Here is a 23,741-nt window from a genome sequence, read left to right as displayed (position 1 = left end):
TCACTTGTCTTCGTGACAAGCAAACACTTCACTTATGTTGCTTGCATTTGCTAGCGCAAAAACCATGTGATCCTGTCACTTCCGTTCAACGCTTAAACCCGTCAACTCTTTCTGCCTCGCAGACTTTTTACAATTCCACAAACTACCAAGTTCAAGAGACTCGATAGTACCCTTCCTTCCACAATCGTTTCTGCGCACTGTTGCCTTGTTCGAGGAATTGATAAACCCTCGCTGTCTTTGCTAGACATTCCTTTAACTGCAAGATGGCGATCTCAATGGAGTCCCTCTGCATGCTAACGCTAGCAATCTCCTTTGGTACCTTCCCATTCCTCTGTATCCTCTTCACAACCATTCTCGTCCGACCACGGCTCGCCGATCTTCAGGAGAAGGTCCTTGCTTCACCTGAGATACAGCAACTCAAGAACGAGGTCTGTGTCTCGAGGAAGGCCGAGACCCATTCACAGCGTATCGTCGATCGACTGGTCGGAAAACTTATTGTCAACTCAGCTCGCACCAGGAAAGAGCAGCGAAAGGTGAGAGCTGCTGCCAAGGAAGCTCGTCGGCTTCGAAAGCAATTCAAGCCGCTACAAAAGATGGTCGTCTCAATGATTGAGCACTACAATACCCATCACTGGAAGCCAAATAGCTTTCGCCGTGCGCATGTGCTTGAGAGGCGGATCCAGGCCCTCGAAAAAGAGATAGCTGAAGGACGATCACGAAAAAGTCAATCTTCTCTGAACTCGGCTAAAGAGAAATCCGAGATCGATCAGAGAGTGGCAGCGACAGTCTCAGAACTAGTCGCTCAGCTATCCTTTAACCTCGCTCCGTCGTCCTCTGACACTCCTCAACCATCCTCAAACTTCCTCCAACCATTATCTAGTCAAACTCCTCCTCCACCAAACGAGGACTGTCAATCGAATGCTTGGGAGTCTGATGCGACCACAGTCCAGAAAGACATTGTGTCGGCTACACTCGTGCAAGATGTCAAAATCACTGATGATAGGACTCAAGACGAAGAGACTGCTTCGCTGGATGCTGTGAATGCCAAGACGACAGAACGTGAGCCAGTTGCTGCGAGTCTTGAGCATACAATCGAGGAACAGTCCGAAGACTCAAAATCACCTGATAGCAACAAAGTCCCTGCTCACAATGCTTTGCTACCTTCAGGTAGCGACAAGAGAGTCAGTATAGCCACGAGCCGCAGCTTGTCGGCTGATCGCGAAGGCTTCCACAGCACAAATTTTGACACAATCGCTGCCTCTATTGCCAGAATACCACTCGAGAACGAGGACAACGAAGCTAGCACGGTAATTCCTCAAACACAAGATTCACTTGTCGGCTACGAACCAGCCTCACGACAGCCAAAAGCTGTGTCTGAGGACCGGGAGGAGAGCTCGGTGGTCGATTTTCAACCAAAACACGCATTAGGCCTGGCTGATTCTAACCTCGACCATCAATCTGCTATCACGGCGAAGAAGCCTAGAGTTACGTGGGCAATTCCTCTAGAGCAGGAAGCGCCGCAGGACAATGCTGAAGGAAATGCCGTCACACTCGAGGCTCTCCCTACATCACTGCCCTCTAGCGCACAGCAAGACGCTGATGGGCTCGTTATCCCGCAAACTTCGCCGGCAAACATGATGCCTGAAGCACAATCGACGATACTCACATCAGTCTCGACTGACAATTACTCCAGCGAGGCAAATCAGGGGCAACCAGATGAATGTAATAAAGCAACTCATGAGGAAGTTGCTGATACACCTGGATCCATGACTCCTTCAATTACAGTTTACTCCACAACATCGACGTTCGCAGCAGAAGTACCTCCTGTCCAGCCAGACAGTGTCATTGACATTTCGAACTCTTCCGATGCTGCTCCGCCTACCAACCATCCTCCATCATTCTCTCCATGGAAGGACTTCAATCAAGTTTCGGTTCCAGGAGAATCGACGCTTCCCAACGTCGAGCTCTCGAAAGGTAAATACCAGGAGTCAGTCTCCGATTTCAAGACCGCCCCCCTTGAAGAGAGGGATGTCGACGACGAGACGCCACAGTCACCAAGCACCTCGTCCTCTGACATTGCCTCAAACTCAACGTCACATACTCCTGTCGTCCAACCTGAAATTCAAGAGGCATTTGATGCATATGTGGCCGACACCGCGATGGCCGAGACTGATAACGGCTACAGAGATAATGAGGAACAGCAAGACGATCACACCATGGACGTCGACGATGTAGAAAACGACGACGTGGACATGGTGGATCAGCCAGTCTCATCAATGTCGTCCCAGCACGTCGATAATATCAACCCACGGAGTACAGAAGACGCGAAAGGAGTAGACACGCAAGGAAACGGTTCTGGCGCAAGTGGGAACACGCAAGGCCATGCTACTCCTACGCCACAACAAGGTCCTGTCACATCAACACTCTCCACAAATTTCAGCACGCCCTACCCTTCAGGAATATCAGCCGTGAACGTTGATGTGCCACCGGCTGCACCAGCCGCACCGGCTCTCCAGGTCATCATAGAGCCCTCACCTGCTGCAGGTTACCAGAGTCCTGGAAATGGTGTATTGCCTCTGCCCCAAGCACAATCTCCGTATCAAAATCCAGCTACCCTTCCCAGCCCACATCCAGCTGTCATTCAAGCTACACCTGTACCCGAGTCAGGCGATTCACATCTGCTCGTAAGCGATGAAGACGTGCCGGCCGCAGTGGATGAAACTCCTGCGATGCAAGCAGCGGCAGAGCGTCGGGAAGATTATGACCGGCTTGCCATAGACATCGGAGTTTGCAAGGATATGCTGAAGGATCTTCTGTCACTTCGTCTGCCTGATGCAGACAGCGAACTACGAAAGTTTCAAACGGATGTGATTGAAGAAAAGCTTGGAGAAATTGAAAAGGAGCAGCAAGACGTCGTGACTAACCAGGAACTTAACAACGATGCCAGATTCAAAGACGACCAGGTACGACAATTCATGTCAACGCCGCCAAGATATTCTTTGGAGCAAGCTCAAGAAATGGCAAAGACTTATTTTCCAGAAGAGCCCGCAGACAGACTGCAGAAGCACAAGGTCAAGGAATTGCATGCTGTGAGTCAAAGAGCGGCAGATGCAGCTGCGGCGGCGGCGGCGGCTGCGGGATGGGATGCCGTGCGTGATATAAGCACATACATTGATCCTCAACCTGATCAAGGTCGAGCTCAAGCTTCAGCGTCCCCTACACCTCGAACTCCAGCTCGCGTACCTGGTCGTGTTCCTGCACAGAGTTCGACATCTAAACCCAAGGAGAACCCAGCAGCTGGTCCAACCACGCCAAGTTCTAAGGCTCGCACTGCAGATCACAAGCCTGACACGGCCTCAACACCGACAGCAACCCAGCCAACCCCAACTAGTGCATCCAAACGAAAACCCGGAGACGACTCAAACTTTGTGGAGGCGAAAAACCTACTGGATTCGTACGGTACACTCATCCACCACTGCCACATCCTCATGCACTTGATGCGATACTGCGACCAGATCGAAGCCAATCCATCCGTTGCTCCTTCGTTGAAGCAACATGCGAAGGACATCAAGGTCCTCGCAAAGAAAGAGCAAGAAGAATGTGAGACAGATGCGAAGGAGAAGAAGCTCAAAGTCAACGAGCTAGCGCGGCCGATGAGTGAAGGCGCGAGGGTCAAGTTTAAGACCAAGATACTCGAGATCAAGAAGACGGAGGTGCAGCTGCCTAGCGGTCATTTCTTGAATGTGGCGAAATGCGTTCTCCAGTCGTCTCCGGCGAAGGCGTACTTTAGGAGTATCCAGCATGCTAAGGGGTCTTGATGCTTTGAAGAGGAGGAGATGAGGAAGAACGGTACTTGACACAAGCATTAGTCCACGGTAATGCCGCCAAAGGCAAGGTACGAGTGGCTGATGACGGAACTGGGATGGCGATTCGGGATGAGGAGAGAAAGATGGTGATTGGTATAGGAGGAGCTGGTCGTGATCGCGGACAGTGTTGTCGAAAGGAATATCAGTCATACTACTGACCAAAAGTTCAACAACAACGTTGACGAGCTACTTTAGAAAAGAGAAAAACCTTGGCAGGAGGTAGGTTTGGAAGGACACCGCGGCAGGTCTAGAGTCTCTCCATGGCTACTTGTGGGTCAACATCATTGTCATCACATTTAGCTAAGAGCGTCGACTACTAGATCTATGCGGTAGAGGTACGAACTCATCTTCTGCCGAATGAAAAATTACTTTAGTCAAATCTTTTTGTTTTCTGTATTAAATGCCAGAATGCAATGCTTCTACTCCTCGCCACGTTCCGCGTCAGACTCCTCAGAATGTATCCACGTCTGTCTCTTCATCGTGAAGCACCTCTTGCCTCAATGGGCTAGGACCTGGCCGTCGATAAGTGTTCTGACTCCGAGATAGTGGCCACTCGACCCACTCTCCACGAAGCTGATGAACTCGCTTGTGCTTGTGTCCGTGCCATGAAAAGTTGCAATTCCATGCGAGATCTCGAACGCCCTCCACGGTAAGACAATTTGCAGGTGAGCACTTGGCTGAATGCTGATGGGCTTCAAAAGGCTCAGGTGCAGAAGGTATTGATTCTGTTAAATCTGATAGTGTAGATGCCGACGAGTCACCATGTTGATCGTTGTCGTCCTCTTCCTCTTCTTCGTAGAGGTCCGCCCATGACTTTGTGCTTGGATGAAGACAGTCGTAGAACCGTTGATTGGAGCTTGCGTATATGCTGGTGGTTGGCGACGACGGTGGGGATGTATTGATCTCCTTGGTCGATACTGTGATTTCCCTAGTTGATGACGATATTTCGGTAGAAGCATGGACATCCACCGATGGTTCTTGAGCACGAGACTGCCTCGTACGATCTTTCGATTTTTCCAACTGCTCAAATTCTCTGGGTATCATTGCTCTTAGAGCATCTGACAGTGGTGTTTCGGATTGTTCGTTTTTCATCTCGCGGTTTCTGATCCTGATTCTGACTGATCTGATCTGGAATGACTCGATAGTAGGCTGTAACGTGGCACAACCGCTTTTTACATGGGAGATGTGCCAAGCTCTTTCCTGCATTGTTCCTTGTAAGTTTCTTGGTGAGGATAATGTAAAATGAGAGACAACAAAGACAATCAATGAGACAGCATTTGTACAGGTTCCGAGACACCTTGGGACACAAAGGATGTTCATGCCTGAGTACAAGGTGATCGCTAAGCCAACGAACAATGGCGAAGGCAAGAGACGGCTGAGGCTGGAAAAGTGCTGTATAGCTTTGGTCTGTAGACTAGGTCCAGTCTGGTTCGACGAGCAAAAACATTGGTGATATGCAAGATCATGTTCAGAAGCCTTGATGTTTTGCATTGACCCTGTAGGATTCCGATCTTGCCATCAGCTCCTCATGCGTTCCACGATCCGCAACTCTTCCTTCCTCTATCACGAAGATGATATCAGCACTAAGAATGGTATTAAGACGATGTGCGATTGCAACTATAGTCATGCCTGTCTTCTGTCGTGCTTCTCTGAGTCCGTCCTTGAAACTCTGCTCACTCTCCGCATCGAGCGCACTCGTTGATTCGTCTAATAGCAAGAGGCGTGGTCGACGAACGAGAGCACGTGCAATAGCTAGCCTTTGTTTCTGGCCACCACTGAGTTGAGTGCCAGAGGTACCACATTGTGTTTCGTATCCGTCAGGAAGATTGACGATAGTCTCGTGGATGTTCGCAATCTTGCATGCATCTTGAATTACTGCATCACTGACTGTTTGATCTGAGCGTGCTCCCAAGGAGACGTTGAATCGAATCGAGCCTTCGAACATGACACTGTCTTGGGGGACAAAGGCAATACTGTCGCGAAACGATACTGGGGCAGGACCGATATCCATATTATCGAGGCAGATTGTGCCAGAGTCTGGCTTGTACATACGTTCAAGGAGTGCAACCACTGTAGACTTGCCAGCCCCAGATGGACCGACTAGTGCAGCGAACTGGCCTGGTTTAATGGTGAGATTAAAGTCTCTCAAAACCTGTATATCGGGACGTGCCGGGTAGGAGAAGTTCACACGGGAGAAAGAGATGTGAGCACCGCCAGACTTCTGGACAGTAGACTCGTTGTTTGGAATCGAAGCTTTTTCTTCGTCGACAGTACTCGGCTCTTCGATACTGTTCTGAGTGAGGGAGATCAGGTTGACTACTCTCTTGACAGCTGCAAAGGCTCTTGTGACATCAGGTGCGATTGTGAAGAGCTGACCCCAGAGTTGTGCACTGACAAGCAACGCGATAAGAACGATAAAGAATTGTACTTGAGAGTATTCTCCAGCGATGATCAGCTTCGTGCCCCACCAGTAGGCTAAGGCATATATAAATGTTGGCAGTCCGTAGGCAAGCGCCAACCACATATTAGCGTATAAACTCCTTGCTGTGACTTCCTTTGTCGGCTTCTTCAACGACCGACGATAGGTTTGGAGGACTTCTTCCTCAAGCGAATAAGCTGATACTGTTCTGATTGAGTCGAGGCCCTCGACAGCAATACCTACAGATCGCGTGAAAGCTGCTTTGTGTTTAGCAGCGAATCTGGTTAGGACAATCAACTGCATAGATCCGGCACCAAGGATAAGTGGTACAGTTGCAAGACAGACCAAAGCAATTTTCCAAGCAAGGACGTGTGTAAGAACGATCGCAGCAACCAAATTGACCATAATCGATATGATGGTGGCAATGGTTGAACCAGTGAGGCTGCCAACCGCATTACCATCTGAGGTAATCAGTGCCAGTAGTGAGCTGGGTGTTCGGTTGGCCGACTCGTGCCAATGTAGATCCTGCTCCATCAGAGAACGAAAGGACAGAATTCTTACCTGATGCAGAACTTTCTCAGCTAAAAAGCCAAAACCCGACCAGCTCACGACATTGGCAAAGAACTCAACAACAGCCAAGACGAAGAACATAAGTGCGAAGAACGCTCCAGCCGACGTGATGCTCGATGCAGATCTGCATGGGCTGAGAGCACCAATGGTGTGGCCAAAGATCGTAGCTGAAGCTGAATAGGTGCCACCAACGACAATCACAGCACCAAACGCGATCAGTATGACGAGTAGAGCTCGTCGGAAAAGAGGTGCCAGAGTTCTTAGGATGTATACAGTGGACCTCTGCCGATCGATATCCGGATCTTCAGTATGGTCGGAAGACTCTGCAACTTCAGCAGCTGGATCCATTTCCGTTGCTAGAGAGTTTGTGTGTTTCTCATCTTCATTTTTGCCTTCCGACGAAAACGAGGAATCGATTGAGTCCACTTCAGACCCAATTTGCTCTGCCCTTGGTTGCTGCATCTGCAGGTGTACAAGATCGGCATAGATACCTTCTTGTGCAATGAGCTCGACATGTTTGCCTTGTTGAACCACATTACCCTCGCTCATGACAACTATATTGTCTGCGTCCTTGATGGTCGACAAACGATGAGCGATCGTGATTGTGGTCCGTCCCTGACTAGCTTTCGTCAGCGCTGCTTGAATCCGCATTTCGCTTGTGGAGTCCAAGGACGCGGTCGCTTCATCCAGAACGAGAATGTCGGGGTCTTTGACGAGAGCCCGTGCCAACGATATTCTTTGCTTTTGTCCACCACTGATGAGTGTACCTTTTGTGCCGACTAGTGTACCGTACCCATGCTTGAGCTTGCGAATGAAAGGGTCGGCATCTGCTGCTACAGCGGCTGCCTCTACAAGCTCAAATATCTCAGCAATAGCGTTTCCTGATGCAACAGAACCTAGACTGGACCCGTTTCTCATGCTGGCTGCAACCTCAGCAAGTTGACCTGAGTGCAGAATAGCCCCAAACGCGGTGTACTTGCGAGAATTGACTAGACCGAGTGCAATATTCTCGAGGATCGATCTGTCGAAGAGACAAGGCTCTTGTTGCACGAGACTGATACAGCTGCGCAAAGACTTGAGATCCAGTTGACGCAGTGAGTGTCCACCAACCGAAAGCTGTCCTTGTGTAGGATCGTAGAGACGTAAGACCAGATTTGCAATAGTTGATTTGCCACTACCGGACATTCCTACAATGGCGGTATGCTTGGTAGCAGGAAAATCAAGCGATACGTTGCGCAAAACCTGGACCTCAGGTCTAGAGGGGTAAGCAAAAGAGACGTTCCGTAGTTCAACAGTGGGATGGAAGTGATCGAGAATACGTTCTGCATTATCAGAGGTACTGACAGAAGTGGTGTGTTGAACATTCTGCTCTAGTTTGCTAGAAGCAGCTTGTGCAGCTCCAAAAACTTGTAGAAATGGCGCCACGGTGCTGAGAATGATTGTTGCATCGACAAGGATGAAGATGACAGTATAGATTGTCCCTACCGTTATACCAGAACCGCCAGATGCAACTGTTGCTGCAATTTGGCGTGAACCTTGCCAATAAGCAAGCGCATTAGAGGAGTACGCAATGAAATAGAGCAAGCCAGCTTGAATGGAAGCTGCGACTGCCTTTCGAATACCAGCAGCTCTAGCGCCGCTGATTGCTTCTGTAAACCTTGTCTCTAGCTTCGAATTTGCACCGAAAGCATGCACAACCACTAAATTCGAAAGAGATTCTAGTGCGAGAGATGAGGCCGTGGAGACATTCGCTGACATTGCTCCAACATACTTGCCAACAAAATGACCACCAACCAAGGCCATCAGCAGGAAGGCTGGAGTCAGAGAAACCAGCATGCCACCGAGAGGAGCATCCTTGATGAAAGCAATTGTGTATGCAGTGACGAAGAACGAGATTGCGTTGAGCACAATCCCTACTTTCTCTGACGTGCCTTGTTGAATGGTAGTGATATCGGCGTTGAGATGATTGGAGACCTCGCCAGGGGACATTTTGCTGTCAAAGAAAGAGACATCTTTGTTTAACAAGCTGCGCAGGTATCGTTCTCGAATGCGCAGGCTCAGTCTTTCACCGAACAGGTTCCACGACACAATGTATACATATATGAGGACCAGATTTGCTAGGGCGATATAGACAACCGTGAGAACCTTGCTGTCGACACTGGACTGATAGGTGGATGCATTGCTGTTGGTATTCGTGCAGGTGGCACCATTGATATCGTCGATAAGCTCACCGAAGAGTATACCAAGCACTGGAAATGGTACACCGGATGCAATAGCCGCGAAGAAGCCGATCACCAGAAGGGCGATATCCTGTATAGAAGGCTCAGCACTGAGCAATAGCTTCGTAAAGCTTATTGGTGAGCGAAGGAACTGTCCTCGTCAGTCATATGGTTTAGTCGTCTGGAGCATCAGCGAACCTTCCCTACAGAGTCCATCGAAACCGCGAGGTAAATGCTTGCGAGCTGTAAAGGAGAATTGACAGCTGCTTGCTGGCCAGTACATTTGACGGACCGACAAATTGTTTAAGGAGAGCGTGTTGTTGCTGTAAGGCACTCCGTTGCGGCTACGGGTGGTCAGTACGTGGATCGCCGCCAGCACACTTGCGCTGAGGCATGGTTGTAGCAAGTGCTAAGATGAAGAAATTCACCCTAGGCTCTTACCGGAGCCGATCGTGGCTCAGATGAACTTGAACAGAAAAGCTGCCGCCTGTGCCCTCTCAGAGGTCAGGCAAAGGCTCGGAATCATATCGGAAGACAAAAATTGGCGATCAAACGCGGGACCACCAGTACGACATGAATCGTGCTCAACCAAGAGCGGTGGAAGCTGGGGAGGGAAGGTGTGATCGGAGGCTTGAGCTAGGAAGCTCCTGCCAAGGAACCGATGTCGCGTTTCATCCTGCAAGATGATGCAAGCCAATCTGATAAGATGAAATTCTGCATCGCGCCTTCTCCACGCGCAATGCACGTTAAGCGAAACTTGATCAGCACATGCGAGGCAGGAGCCAGTCATTACAGTAACCTGAATTACAATACCAAACGACAATTGCGAACGTGACGGACCCTCACACACCACGGAGGTTCCACCAGATGCCACATTTCTGCACAATCTGATCAACTTTATTCCAAAACATCACGCCATGATGGGACCGATCGTCATAGCTTTCCCTCAGTAGCACTTCGCAGCCGACGAATGCCTGACGAGATGAGCAGCCAGCTTTCGTGGCCATTGCTGCCATGGCTGGGCCGTCACTCAAGGCATATACTGCTACAAGATATCCTCAGTTGCAACCACGGTCACATGATGGTTAATAGAGATCTCAACGAAGTTATTAAGTCCGGCTAGAGTAAGAGCTCACAAGTCAAGCATGGCACAAACGCAACCACAAGCTCAACAAGAGGGTCACGATGTTATCTGCATTGGCTTTACGCCCGCAGCAATCTCTTTAGGCATTACCTTACGAGAAAGCAGCCCTAGTACTCGCATCCTCTTCCTAGAGCCACGATCGAAAGCAACATGGAAGCCACTTCCTGACTTGCCTGGTCACGCTCATACTAGTCACAACCTCCTCAGCGATCTAGTCACTCTCGAAAACCCGAGATCAAGGTTTACGTTCATACAATTTCTTCACCAAAGAAAGCTACTCATTGATTACACAAACCTGGGGTCTATACAACCTCCCCGCAACCTCTTCGAGGACTACTTGCAGTGGTGTGCAAAGCACTTCCAGGACAATGTGCATTTTGGTGCTCGAGTCCTGGCTGTCGAGCCTGTGTATTCCAGTCGGAGAAAGATTGATGGCTGGAGCATATTTACTGAGAATGGAAGCAGGAAGCTTTACACGGCGAAGCAAGTTGTTTTCTGCATGAGCCAGCAGCCTTATATGCCTTCTGTCCTCGCGAAGCCTGCTCTACTACCAGGTGTCGTGCATTCTTCTCAGTGCATGAAACAGCTGTCGGAACTCACTAAACCTGAACGGAAGATGGTCCGCATTGCTATCGTTGGTCAAACGCAAGCTGCAGCAGAGCTGTTCAATACCCTTTATGACATTAGAGCGGATCGAGAGGTGGTCTGGCTGGTCGAACAGTCTTCTTTACTTCCATACACCCAATCCTCGTTGGATGCCAATGATGGATTCTCCCAAGCGAACCCGGACTTGCCACCAGAATTACGCCGGGCAAAAGCCAACAACGCAAAAGCTACCACTACAATAGTCAAATCGTCCCTACTCGACCACATCTACGAGAACCAATACGCGCAATCCATCAAGGAGCCCGACAGCTCAAAGTGGAAATATCGCATCAAGTTCAACCAAGTCATAACAAATGCAGAAACGGCGTCGTCCGGCCTCGTAAATCTCAGACATCAAGACAAGACCAGCAATCAACAAGTTATAGATGACTTCAACATGGTCATAGCGGCAACAGGATTTACACGAGCTTCACTGGACAACCTACTGCCCTCGCTCAGTAGTAAGCGGCTACTCGACGGAAGCTCAATAACGACAAATGCAGAGTACGCCATAAATCTAAGACGTGGTGTATTGGAGCCTGGTGCTGGCCTGTGGTGTGTAGGTTCCATTGGCGACGAGGATGTTGCAACTGGCGAAGGTGCCTTCAGCATAATGGCTGAAAGGAGTGTGAGGGTCGCCAGAAGTCTCAAAGCTTGTAGAGTGGTCGATGAGGCACAGAATAGCGAGCGGGTGCAAGCACAGCTTTAAACGCAGTCTGCCGAGTTTTCAACTTGTGTTTGAGCTGTAGCACTGCAAAATAAATTCTTCATGTGAATCAAGCGAGTTTCCCTTTGCTCATGTGTTATATTGTTCTTATCGTATACACTTCAAGCTTTGTTCTAATTGCCGGCATAGTCATCTGGAACATGTGATACAGCGGCATCTTTTATGTCACACTGTTTCTGACTCTAACAATCTTGAATAAATCTCTTGTTAATGGCCACGCACAACACTGAAACTCTCACTTGATCATGTATACAGACTAGCTAAAAAGAAAAAAAAAAAAACCGACCCAGACTCACAGTCTGAACACCTGAAAACTTTGGCGCCGCCTAAATACAGATTATGCTAACTGGATAAATACATTTCCCTTTACTAGGAGTATACTTTCTCACATTTTAGCACCTTCCCTCCTGGCAATAACCTTCTCCGCCAGCTTCTTCATCTCATACTTTTTCACCTTGCCACTTCCTGTCAATGGCACGTCTGCAGGCACGTTACCTTCACCCAGCCAGAATACATACGCGGGAGCTTTATGTCTTCCGAGCGTCTGTCGGACCCAGTCACGGACCTGCTCGTCATCTAGGCTGTTTTGTCTCGGCGATGATAAGGATGACGCTTTGAGGATCGACTGTGTAGCGGCCTCGGGCTCGCCACGCTCTATAGCTTCGCTGACAGCGGATGCGGGCGTTGTCGAATCAATTTGAATTGACATTGGAGATCGTAGTAGGAAACAGGCTACTACTTCTCCGTATCGGTTGTGATTGACGCCAACGACAATCGCACGCTCTATGTCGGGGTGCTGTACCAGTCTTTCTTCGATTTCCAGAGGGTAGATGTTTTCTCCGCCTCGGATGATGATGTCTTTGAATCGGCCTGTTATTGTTACGCTACCGTCTTCGTGCATCACCGCTTCGTCACCAGTGTGTAGCCAGAGCACACCGTTCTCATCCCGAATCATTACTTCGTCGGTCTTGCTTTGGTTGTTCCAGTATCCTTTCTGCAGTTGGTATCCTGCTATGCAGAGCTCACCACGTGTTTCAATCAGTACAACTCGACCGAAACGGTCTACGATCTTGGCGTGCAAATATGGCATCGGGCTGCCCACAGTGGTCAACTTTTTGCGGATACCGTCGGTATGATATGCATTGAAACAGGTCGGGGAAGCTTCAGTTAGTCCATAACTGGAGGTAAATTCAATCATGCCAAATTCGTGGACGAGCAGTTCCATTAAGTGTCGAGGAACAGGTGCGCCTGCTATTATGCCTGTTCGGAGCCGATGAGACTCAAAATTAGAGGGTCGAGGTAGAGAGAAAATTGAGTCGAACATAGCTGGCACGCCGTGTATTGCTGTGCACTGCTCATTCGCAATAGATTGTATGCATGCTGCTGCATCGAAAGTTTCGCTCGGATAGACAATCTTACCACCATGGGTAATTGTTGCCAGTAGACCGAGGACCAGGCCAAAGCAGTGGAAGAGGGGCGGCGGACAACAAAGTACATCTTCGTCAGTGAGATTCAGACGATCGCCAATAAACCGACTGTTGTTGAGGATGGAATGATGGGTCAGCATTGCTGCTTTTGGATGGCCGGTCGTACCACTTGTGAACTGTAAGTTGCACACATCGTGGTTGCTAAAGCGTGTGTTGAGATCGTTGAGGAGGAGATCGTCCATAGAGGCTCCTTTCTCAATCAAGCTGATGTAGGGCACGAAATCTCCTGAGAAGCCTCGAAGGATAACCACATCTTCGGTCCTGCCCTTTTGTGCCAGGGCACTGAGCAGTCGGTGATTGTCATGGCGACCAATCGTGGGTGTGGTGAAGAACATGCGGCATTCAGTAAATTCGAGGGCATAGGTATCTTCCGACATGGTGTAAGTGTTGTTAAGAATGACCAGAATGGCTCCTACTCTCATGCACGCGAAGAAGACCGCGACATACTGCTCACAATTGCCTGCCATGATACCGACTCGGTCACCAGGTCGAATCCCATGAGCTGCCATAGCTTTTGCGAGCATGACGCTCTCCTGCTTCAGGAAGTCGTAGGTCCATCTTGCACCGGTCCACGGTATCACCAAGCACTCCTGGAGACCGAACTCATGACACTGAAAGTCGAGGAAATCAGCAAGCTTAAAATCAAGAAGTGGCTTGTCAGCAGGGCCGTGGGTGATGGAAAGACGTAGGTCGTCGTATGCTGGTAAGATATGGTCTTCTGGTATAATGGCAGCCATCAGTCTTTGGGTAGTTCAAAGGACTTGAAATTGCGAATGGGTGACTGTCTGCTGTTTGAGAGCAACGAGCAACTTGTTGTCACTGATGGCTATGGTGCACGTCCATGCCTGTTGCCATCAACCTGATCTTGGTCTGGCGAATGTGCGTCTGTATCGTTGGACGTGCTTGATGGACCATGACGCATGTGGCAGGTGTGTGCAGACCAAGTTTTCTTCACTTGTGTGAGGCTGCGAGATGCAACGCAAATAGCAGAGATCGACGTCAGTGTATGACTAGCGAGATATTGTGACCAAGTCCTAGATAAGTGGATCGTGTTTGGGTTGGCTCGTCAAAGTTTGTGCCAGGACGTATTGACAGCCACCACTGCAGGGTGTCGATCCGTGGGGCCTGGTGACAATACGGATCCGACAATCGGACCTTGGCTTAAATTCACTGATACCTAGCATACGGAACTTGAACCAGGACTGACGGGCAAATCACATCTAGTTCTGTAGCCATTGTTCGAAGCTGTGGACTCCGGTAGGCATCTTCACCATGATGGGAGCCTCGATAGACTGGTCAGTGGCGGCTACTTGGGGACTGAGAACTACACCAGGGTTCAACTTCTCGAAGCCGAGTTTGCTGTAAAGCTTGGTTGCATTATCGGTGGCCTCAAGATACAGCGGGACTTCAAGCTGCTGTGCGACGTCGATTCCAGGCTGGGTCAGAAGAGCGCCGATTCCTCGTCGTTGATATTGAGGATGAACAGCGACGACGTGACAATCTGTGGGTTGATTAGTCAGGATAAAGTAGCTCGTGATGGAACCACTCACAAACGTGTCTCTTGCCGCCAATGAGTTCTTCCTTCCTCTGCCAGAAGGCGCGAATAAACTCTTCAGCACGATCTTTTTGTTCGCCTTGCAACCAGTCGACAGCGGGCAATTTTCGCTCCTCATCAGATCGTTCTTTCCAATGGTAATCCCAGAGGCTCATGCCGACGATCTTATCAGTCTCTGTGTCGACACATTTATAGGTATACTGAAGTTTGTCCTTCTGCCAATAATCCAGAGTATGTGCTGCGTGACCTTTTCGAAAGTCTTCATTGTGAATATCCCATGGAAACAGTATCTGGGTCACGAGCTCGCCGTCGAAGGCGGCAAAATAGACATCGTAAACTAGACGGATATCTGGTATGCTTGCTGGCAACACGATGAAGCCCATGGTAGCCGCTGAACGACAGCAAGGTGTTGGCTGTCACTGACAATCACGTGTCGAGGAAAGGGTAGGTTGGTAGTTCCAGGGACAGAAGCAGGCCGAAGCCGGAAGCACATAAGAAAGTTGCGATGTCTTGACATATTGCACTTAACTTGGTTAGATCTTCGCGTAGCTGTTACAATGCAATAGACGTGATTCTGTTATGCAGGTGGACGAGGTTCGGGGAGGGCACGTTCGTCATGCTTGAACTTCGCGTGCAGTCTCCATAACACGCTAGTAAATAGCGCGAAAGAGTTGGTATAGACTCCACATGTATTCGGTTCGTTTCTGTATTTTGGAACCATCACCGTCCAGTACTGTGGAGTTGAGTTTTGCTTCTGCGATCGTCGAATTTGCTGCCAGCTATCTCTCCATACTCCTACTGAGCTACCAAAGTGTTACACGTTTGTCTTACGTTTTGACGAGACGTGCCCGGCCTGCGGCCAGGAACGGCGATGTTTCCCACAGCACCGTCAGGACCTCGCAATGTATTGGCCATGGCTGAGTGAAGTTCCGCTGAGCGTTGCCAATGCAATTGATATCTTGTGAAGACTTTCTGTGTGATTCTCAGCCTGCCCCGAGTTTCTTGGGTCTATACTGCTTACCATATTGTGCCATAGTAATTCTACAACGCGATGAAAACCGTTGAGAGTGACCCTTCTACCACGTCCGCTGTCGCAAAGCTGCGGCTCCCACACCCATATTTGACGACATATTACGCAGTCCCTGCTAAGCAGAACGACCAGACTCTAAAAATACAGATCAGTGGTACCTACAATGGACCACACAAAGAACTACACAGGGACGATCTAAGCTATCTTTCGTTGCAAGAGCCGGCCAGTACTGCAGAAGATTCCAACAACTCTATATGGGCAAGAGCAAGGAGGTCATATACTACCACAGTCTCCTGGAAGGGTACGCCGCCGACACTTTCGCAGCTATGGCTCATTGTATACATGATCTTTACCCAGTCGCCCGACCATGAGTATTTCCGACTGAGCCTAAACGGTGATTCGAAAGACGAAGTTACGAAGCACCTAAAACAGTCAACACTTGCAATAGATCACCCACGACCCTCCAGAGAAGCAGACAAGCACTCGAAAGAGGGACATGATGAACTGTTGGTCCTACGGAGCACCTTTTGGCAAGGTGCTGCTTCTCCATTCGGTCAACGATCAGTCTGGATTCCTGAAGGAGGTGGTTCAGCCAATGTCACCACCGTCGACTACACAATGACCACGAAGATGCCCGAATTCAACCAAGTACACGCCTGGCATCCTCGTCGCGCTACGAAGCCGGCTCCAGGCGCTGTAATCTACAGTCGGTACATCCCGACTCTGGATGAGCACTTCTCTATGCAGGCACTTGACTATGAGAATCCAGAACACCTGAACCTCTTTCACACCTGGCAAAATGACCCAAGAGTAGCAGCAGGCTGGAACGAGACAGGCGATCTGACTCATCACAAAAATTACCTGCGCAATCTACACGAAGACCCTCATGTGCTCACTGTACTAGCATATTGGGACGACACACCATTCGCATACTTCGAAATCTACTGGGCCGCCGAAGACCACCTAGGAGCTCACTACCAAGCAGATGGCTTCGATCGAGGTCGACACGCCCTCGTCGGTAACCCCAATTTCCGTGGTCGACATCGTGTCACCGCATGGTGGTCTGCAACCATGCACTACATCTTCCTTGACGACCCACGCACCATGAGAGTCGTCGGTGAACCAAAGTATGTCAACACGAGCGTCCTTGCGTACGACCTGATGCATGGGTTCGGAGTGCAAAAGTTTGTAGACCTGGGACACAAGAGAAGCGCTTTGATGATCTGTCCTAGAGAAAGGTATTTTCAATTGGGTATGGACGGTACGCAGGAAGGAGTGGTGGGAGGGACGAGAGTTGCAGTTGGCATTCCGAAATTGTAAGCATAGACACACAGAGTAATTAGTCAATCTGTATACCCCAATCAATATTTTTCGTCTTCTGACGAGCCAATCCTCCCCGTCATTGCTAGCACTGTAATCGTCGCAGGCCCGTGACCTTTGAGCACGGTCTTGCATTGACACATTTCACGATTCAACTCCAGAGCTTACAACTTGGAGCCAGTCTTCCAACATTCACTATTACACTTCCCAGAAGCCTCATTTCACCTCGTGTTCGCTTGACACAAGTGACGTTCATGCACAGCTTGCTCCTTGTTCCGACATCGGACGCAATAAGTCGCGTAACGAGAAATACGAAGCTGGCCGAATCTACCCTCACACCACACCGCACCACATTGCACAACCCACCCACCATCACGAGTAAGGACGTCACAAGCATGCCGTCGCCCTGCCCCGAAAAAAACACCCACTGCACCTCACCTATCACCGTGAATCGTGACGTCGCTTGCATTTCTTCACGGACACACGGCACATGCACGACCAACAAGCTTGGAAGATTTTGTCAAATGTAGCGGAGATCTCAGATTCTTTTGAGTACTTGGCAGGTTTTCATTGGCAGGAGATGTGACAGAGCGGATCTGATAGTCACTGATCATGCATGGCAGCGGATCAGATAAGATGCAGATTACGGCGATCGACATAGCTAGTTCTTTCAGTCATTACAATGATTGTAGATCGCTGGTGGATGACTGTGATCAGCGTTCGTGGTTGAAGGTGGGCACTTGGGCCGAATTGAAAAACGAAGAGGACTTTGTGAACTCGAAGCGAGCTACACATGCTAGCAAAATTTCAGAACAGAGCGTCAGCGGCTTTTGAGAGAGGGAGGAAGGAAACAGGCAAGCTGGAAACGGTCTGTGCACGTGACTTCCAGCTCGACGGCAGTAACTCAATGACTTACCTGAAACGCCGCGAGCCAGCGCACTCGACCGACGACGCGTGCAACCTTGGGACGCGAGTATGCTTACCACGAAGTACCATCGCAACGACACTTACATATGACTGAATTGATTGCCAGTTCCTATGTCAACATTCTTCTCCTTTTGCTGCTTGTCTTCTTCAAGATGGGTTCAATAATGCCTATTGTTCAGTCCTGCGAGGACGGCCCGTATCTCGACGGAAGCCAAGAGCGCAAGGTTTCGTTCAGCGAAGAAGTCGAGCTGATTCCGCCAAAAGAACAGCAGGGTGTGAAGGCTGATGATGATATTGTCTCGATTGTGGAGGTGGCACACGAGAGCGGCATCAAGGCCACCTTTCACAAGTTGCTACTTGCTTGGGCCTTGTTCGTGAAACGTGGAAGCCTTGGACATCTCGATGAGGATTTTGTACTGACCTGGAGGTCAAAAGATGTGCCGGAATCAATGGAATGCCTGCTGTCGAAATTGATTCCATATATCAAGGATGAGATATCTGAGTACACGCCACGTTTTCAGCAAGCAATGGGGACTCCTCTAGACCTTGACTCAGCCATAGTCTTAGAAGCGAAGCCTGCACCAAGTACGATCAGCAACTCGTTGATGTCGATAGAGGCTCGAATAAGAGGCGAAGCTGTTGAGCTGAAAGTGGTCCAGAAGCAAGTTGAGCTCTCTCAGAATCTGACCAGAACAGCTGTAGATACACTTGCCTCAATCCTCAGAAATGTGGCTGGTAAGAACAATGTAACTCTTTCACAATGCTTCGAAATACAACCTCCAGAGCTGAACAAGCTCTGGGAATGGGGATCGATTGTACCAGACCCGATTGCTCGAACTATACATTCGTACTTCTGTGAAAATGCTGAGAAATATCGAGACAAAGCAGCAGTTGTATCCTGGGATGGCGAGCTGACATATGCTGAGCTCGACCACCTCTCAACACAACTCGCGCACAAGCTCAAGGCCATGGGATTACAAACTGGTTCACGTGTCCCGGTGTGTTTCGAAAAGTCAATGTGGACTGTCGTCGCTGTTGTCGCGGTTCTGAAGGTCGGCAGTGCATTCGTGCTGATGGATCCATCTCAACCAGAACGACGCCTCACTACCATTATTGATGAGGTCGAAGCCGGTGTCGTGTTGACGAGCGAGAAGTACATCGAACTTGGACGGAGACTTGCACCAGAGGCAGAAGTATTTCCTGTGGGACCAGCTCTACGGGCTGAGCTTGCGAAGCAGGACATAGACTCATTGCCAGAGGTGCTGTCTCACACGCTGATGTATATCATCTTCACTTCTGGCAGCACTGGCAAGCCCAAGGGTGTAATGATCACTCACGATAACTACACGAGTGGCGCGATACCAAGAGCGTCCATCGTGGGCTACGAGCCAGATACGAGAGTCCTTGACTTTGCATCGTACGCCTTCGACGTGAGCATTGATTGCATGCTGCTGACACTCGCCACAGGTGGTTGCATCTGCGTGCCATCTGATGAAGATCGAATCAACAACCTGAGTCATGCGATACGCAGAATGGATGTCAATATGGTGCACACTACGCCAAGTATAGCACGAGTTTTCGACGCAGATGTCATTCCTTCTTTGAAAGTGCTAGGCCTTGGTGGCGAAGCTGTCCCAGCACACGATGCTGCAAGGTGGAATGAGCAGACAAGAGTACTAGTCGCATATGGTCCAAGTGAATGCACAGTCGGTTGTGCATTCGCTAGATGGGATGCGAACAAGGCATACACAAGCCTTGGCAAAGGTTGTGGTGCTGTCCTCTGGCTTGTAGACCCAGATGACCATGATAGGTTGAGTCCGATTGGTGCCCCAGGAGAACTGCTTGTCGAAGGTGCCATTGTGGGTGAAGGTTATCTCAAAGATCCCGCAAAAACTGCTGCAGCTTTCATAGAGGATCCAACATGGCTAATCCAAGGTGTTCCAGCACGGGCTGGACGGAAAGGTAGATTGTACAAGACAGGCGATCTGGTCAGGTACGATCCGGATGGCAGTGGTGCTGTCGTCTTTGTGGGCCGCAAAGACCAACAAGTCAAGATAAGAGGACAACGTGTCGAGTTAGAAGAAGTCGAGCACCATTTGAGGACGAGATTGCCCTGCAGAACTGCGGTTGCGGCGGATATCATAAGACCTGGTGGCACAGGCGACCCTATGCTTGCGGCATTCGTGGTCGAGCATGATGTGAAGCAGGAACAGATAGTAGATGGTGCTGGTGAATTCAGCCGAGAATTCAGTGATGTGTTAACGAATTTAGAACGTGACCTGAAGAAGGATGTGCCTGTTTACATGGTACCTGGCACATTCATCGCCATATCACAAATTCCCACGACAGTTTCTGGCAAGACGGACCGGAAACAGCTTCAAGCAATTGCTGCATCCCTTTCGAGACGTCAACTGGCCGGATGGAGAACACAGACCAAGGCCGTCACAAAGTCACGGTCACTGTCGGAAAGAGAAGACAAAATTCTTGGGCTTTGGAGTCGGATCCTGGGCAACTTGACAGATGTCAGTCCGGAGGACAACTTTTTCGCCTTGGGAGGTGATTCCTTGAAGGCTATGCGATTGGTCGCACTTGCCAGAGAACAACGGCTTTCTTTAACCATGGCCACAATATTTGCTCATCCTACACTTGAGGCGCTTGCTGACAATGCTAGCATTGTACAGCTGACACAGGAGGTCGAGATATCACCATTCTCGATGCTGCAATCTGCACAAGACATCAATCATATCGTCCAGACAGTTGCTGAAATTTGCAAGATCAACGTGAATGCCGTTGAGGACATTTATCCATGTACCCCTTTGCAAGAAGCATTGATGGCACTCTCAGCCAAAGTCCCAGAAGCGTATACCGCGCAGAGGACTGTGACAATACAGAACAAAGCTGAAGCAGACCGGTTTTCAAGAGCATTCGACGTTGTTACTAAACAATGTCCTATCCTCCGTACTCGCATAGTACATCTCCCTTCTCATGGGCTCGTCCAAGTGGTGTTGAAGACTGGGTCAAAATGCAGGCTGGCTGGTGACTTGCACACATATCTCCTTGAGGACCGCAACCTGGCGATGGAGCTAGGATCGCCACTTTGCAGGACTGCCCTGGTACAGAATTCCGATGAAAGCACCAACTTCGTGCTTACCATGCACCACTCGCTGTACGACGGCTGGTCAATGCCTCTAATTGTTGATCGAATCAATCGGGCGTATAAAGAACTCGAGCAACCCTCTCGAGCTTCCTTCAAGAGCTTTCTCAAGCACTTCATCAACCAGGATCGGCGGCAATCAGAATCTTTCTGGCGAGTGTTAGTGCAAGGCACGATGGACCGACAATTTCCTGTCTTACCACATCCACAGTACGAAACACGTGCAGATTCACTGCTCGAAAGATACGTACAGGTACCAAGCGAATCGGGATCAAGGAACACCTTGGCCACAATCATTCGCGGCGCATGGGCGCTGACTGTGAACCAATGCACGAAGACATCAGACATCGTATTTGGTGAAACCTTGACAGGACGCAATGCAGATGTGCCAGGCATCGACCAAATTGAAGCACCACTTATCACCACAGTGCCGACACGGATACAGCTCAGGAACATGGCAGTATCAGAATATCTTGACGCAATCCACCAACAAACCATTAATCGGATGCCGCACGAACATCTCGGCCTTCAGAACATCAGATTACTGAGTCGTGATGCACGTGTGGCATGTGATCTTAGAACGGGGTTTGTCATGCACCCCAGCACCGAGGGTGATTCAGGTGCGTTGACAGATGGACCAGCGAGTGGGCTTGTGCCAGCTGGCGACAACGAGGCTGCTCAAGAGGCTCTAAAATTCAATTCGTACGCGTTGATGATGGTGTGTACGCTCGACAAGCGGGGCTTCCTAACAATGGCGAGCTTCGACTCGAACACAATATCTGTGAACGGGATGAAAAACCTGCTTGAGGTATTTGACCAAATGATACAAGCACTGAGTACTGGCGGCGACAAGACGCTGAGCGATATATGTGATTTGACAGAGAATGTGACTCCTGAACCAGTGGCATCTCAGTCACAGACCACGAAACAGCCAATAGAGAACAGCGGAGTGGCGACAACTCGCGAAACGCCATTACTTCAAACTCAGCTTGCTGAGCTTTGGAGCCGCATCTTGCACATCGACAAAGCTGAAATTGGCAACGACGATGACTTCTTCGATCTCGGAGGTGACTCTATTGCGGCGATGAAGCTGGTATCAGAGTTGAGACGGTCAAATTTTATGCTTACTGTGGCACAAATTTTTGCAAGCAGACAGCTAAGTAAGATGGCTGACCTGTTGCAAAGCGGAAGCAAACGGACCGTCGAGAAGGTTGATGAGTCGGACTTGGAATCTCATCCTTTAGAAGTCGGTGATATCGATCAGCGAGTATACTCGGCTCTTTCAGAACATGTTGGGCCAGTGCAAAGAGTATATCTAGCTCGACCGCTACAGGCCATAGCAGTGAAAGGTACAACGCATTTGCCGAGATATTCGATCAGATATGAGATGTGCTTTATGGAAAGCCAGGTCGATAAAGCACAACTATTGAGTGCCTGCCGTGAACTCGTCCGAGTCAATGAAATCCTGCGTACAGTCTTCGTGACGGTCAACGGGAAATGCTTTGGTGGTGTCGTGGACGAGTTTGAGGTGCCAATCGATGAGTTCGAGGTTGACACGGACATAGAGAAGTTCAGCCGTGACTTATGCGACCTCGACGTGAGCACGAGAATGCCAGAAGGCTCGAGTTTCGTCAAGTTCTTTTACGTACAGAGTGAGGGACGCAGCTGTCTCATATTCCGCCTTTCCCATGCGCAGTATGACGAAATGTGTCTGCCAAACATGTTGCAGCAATTGAGTCAGTTATATGAAGAGGCAGACGTGGAGCAAAGTTTGCCATTCTCCTCTTATGTCCGCCATGCGGAGATGAATCTGCCTAGCTGCGCCGGATATTGGTCGAGTTTATTGAGAGGCAGCAAGATGTCTAGGTTGCGAGGTCCTGGCGAGGTCGTCGACCGCAAGCAGTTGACATCTATCACCAAAGCGATAGATATTGAGAAGCGGCCAAGAGATGTGACTCTTGCAACCTTCCCAACTGCAGCATGGGCACTTTGTCTCGCTCGTAGGTTGAGGACCAATGACGTGGTATTCGGCGAAGTCGTAGGTGGCAGAAACACCGGATTTGATCACGCACATCGTGTGGCAGGGCCATGCTGGCAATATGTTCCCATCCGAGTGCAGCTTGAAGGCAATGGCCATGATCTGCTCAGGCAGGTTCAAACCCAGCATGTAGAAAGCAGCCAATTTGAAACCATGGGCTTGACGGAAATTGTGGAGCAATGCACAGATTGGAAAGATGTTGACTGGTTTGACTCGGTAGTCCACCAAGCTGTGAAGCCTGTTGAGAGTGTCAACGGCCTAGCGAGTCGTCTGGAGACCTATTATCCTCATGCCGAACCATTGCGAGAGTGGAAGATTCAGGCATTTGTGGAGGGAAACGCGATGGAACTCGAGGTAGTGACCTTCAGGGAGTGGAGTGGCTTTGGAGAGGATTTGCTAAATGACCTTGTCGAGGCTTTCGAGCAACTCGTTTTCGAGCCGGAACGAGTACTGGCCATAGGAGATGTCTTCTGATGCAGGGGTACACCGATCTATCGAGTACCGCAAAAGCGACTAGGACCGGAAGGAAACGTAGTCGGATAGACAGCTGTCTGCTAACAATCCCTGCTTCTCTTCATCCTTAAGAGGCCCCTCTCATTGTGTCTGTACTCTTTCTGAGATTGACGCTCAGTATCCTCTT

The 23,741-nt window shown here is 49.7% G+C and overlaps 7 protein-coding genes across 7 annotated transcripts; 4 read left to right on the top strand and 3 right to left on the bottom strand.

Annotated features, from left to right (window-relative positions):
• Window positions 1-263: 263 nt before the first annotated feature.
• On the top strand, window positions 264-3,818 carry LTR64_005746 (uncharacterized protein; the record flags this gene model as incomplete). Its single annotated transcript, XM_064900084.1, has 1 exon — window positions 264-3,818. The coding sequence occupies one exon, from the start codon at window positions 264-266 to the stop codon at window positions 3,816-3,818; it is 3,555 nt and encodes a 1,184-aa protein (XP_064753396.1).
• A 1,516-nt stretch (window positions 3,819-5,334) lies between these two features.
• Window positions 5,335-9,290, bottom strand: LTR64_005745 (uncharacterized protein; the record flags this gene model as incomplete). The annotated part of the gene is made up of 2 exons (XM_064900083.1): window positions 5,335-9,225; window positions 9,273-9,290. 2 exons carry the CDS (start codon window positions 9,288-9,290, stop codon window positions 5,335-5,337), a joined length of 3,909 nt encoding a protein of 1,302 aa, XP_064753395.1.
• A 929-nt stretch (window positions 9,291-10,219) lies between these two features.
• LTR64_005744 (uncharacterized protein) lies at window positions 10,220-11,572 on the top strand (the record flags this gene model as incomplete). Its single annotated transcript, XM_064900082.1, has 1 exon — window positions 10,220-11,572. One exon carries the CDS (start codon window positions 10,220-10,222, stop codon window positions 11,570-11,572), a length of 1,353 nt encoding a protein of 450 aa, XP_064753394.1.
• Window positions 11,573-11,975: 403 nt separating this feature from the next.
• Window positions 11,976-13,814, bottom strand: LTR64_005743 (putative NRPS-like protein biosynthetic cluster; the record flags this gene model as incomplete). Its single annotated transcript, XM_064900081.1, has 2 exons — window positions 11,976-12,850; window positions 13,010-13,814. 2 exons carry the CDS (start codon window positions 13,812-13,814, stop codon window positions 11,976-11,978), a joined length of 1,680 nt encoding a protein of 559 aa, XP_064753393.1.
• A 483-nt stretch (window positions 13,815-14,297) lies between these two features.
• On the bottom strand, window positions 14,298-15,015 carry LTR64_005742 (uncharacterized protein; the record flags this gene model as incomplete). The annotated part of the gene is made up of 2 exons (XM_064900080.1): window positions 14,298-14,578; window positions 14,628-15,015. The coding sequence occupies 2 exons, from the start codon at window positions 15,013-15,015 to the stop codon at window positions 14,298-14,300; spliced, it is 669 nt and encodes a 222-aa protein (XP_064753392.1).
• A 668-nt stretch (window positions 15,016-15,683) lies between these two features.
• LTR64_005741 (uncharacterized protein) lies at window positions 15,684-16,982 on the top strand (the record flags this gene model as incomplete). The annotated part of the gene is made up of 1 exon (XM_064900079.1): window positions 15,684-16,982. One exon carries the CDS (start codon window positions 15,684-15,686, stop codon window positions 16,980-16,982), a length of 1,299 nt encoding a protein of 432 aa, XP_064753391.1.
• A 1,079-nt stretch (window positions 16,983-18,061) lies between these two features.
• On the top strand, window positions 18,062-23,575 carry LTR64_005740 (NRPS protein; the record flags this gene model as incomplete). Its single annotated transcript, XM_064900078.1, has 1 exon — window positions 18,062-23,575. The coding sequence occupies one exon, from the start codon at window positions 18,062-18,064 to the stop codon at window positions 23,573-23,575; it is 5,514 nt and encodes a 1,837-aa protein (XP_064753390.1).
• Window positions 23,576-23,741: the final 166 nt, after the last annotated feature.

Source organism: Lithohypha guttulata (assembly GCF_036872675.1).
Source record: "Lithohypha guttulata strain CCFEE 5908 chromosome Unknown scaffold_4, whole genome shotgun sequence".
Classification (NCBI taxonomy): domain Eukaryota; kingdom Fungi; phylum Ascomycota; class Eurotiomycetes; order Chaetothyriales; family Trichomeriaceae; genus Lithohypha; species Lithohypha guttulata.
The sequence above is the reverse complement of the archived record's forward strand: the minus strand, read 5'-3'. Positions and strand labels throughout refer to the sequence as shown.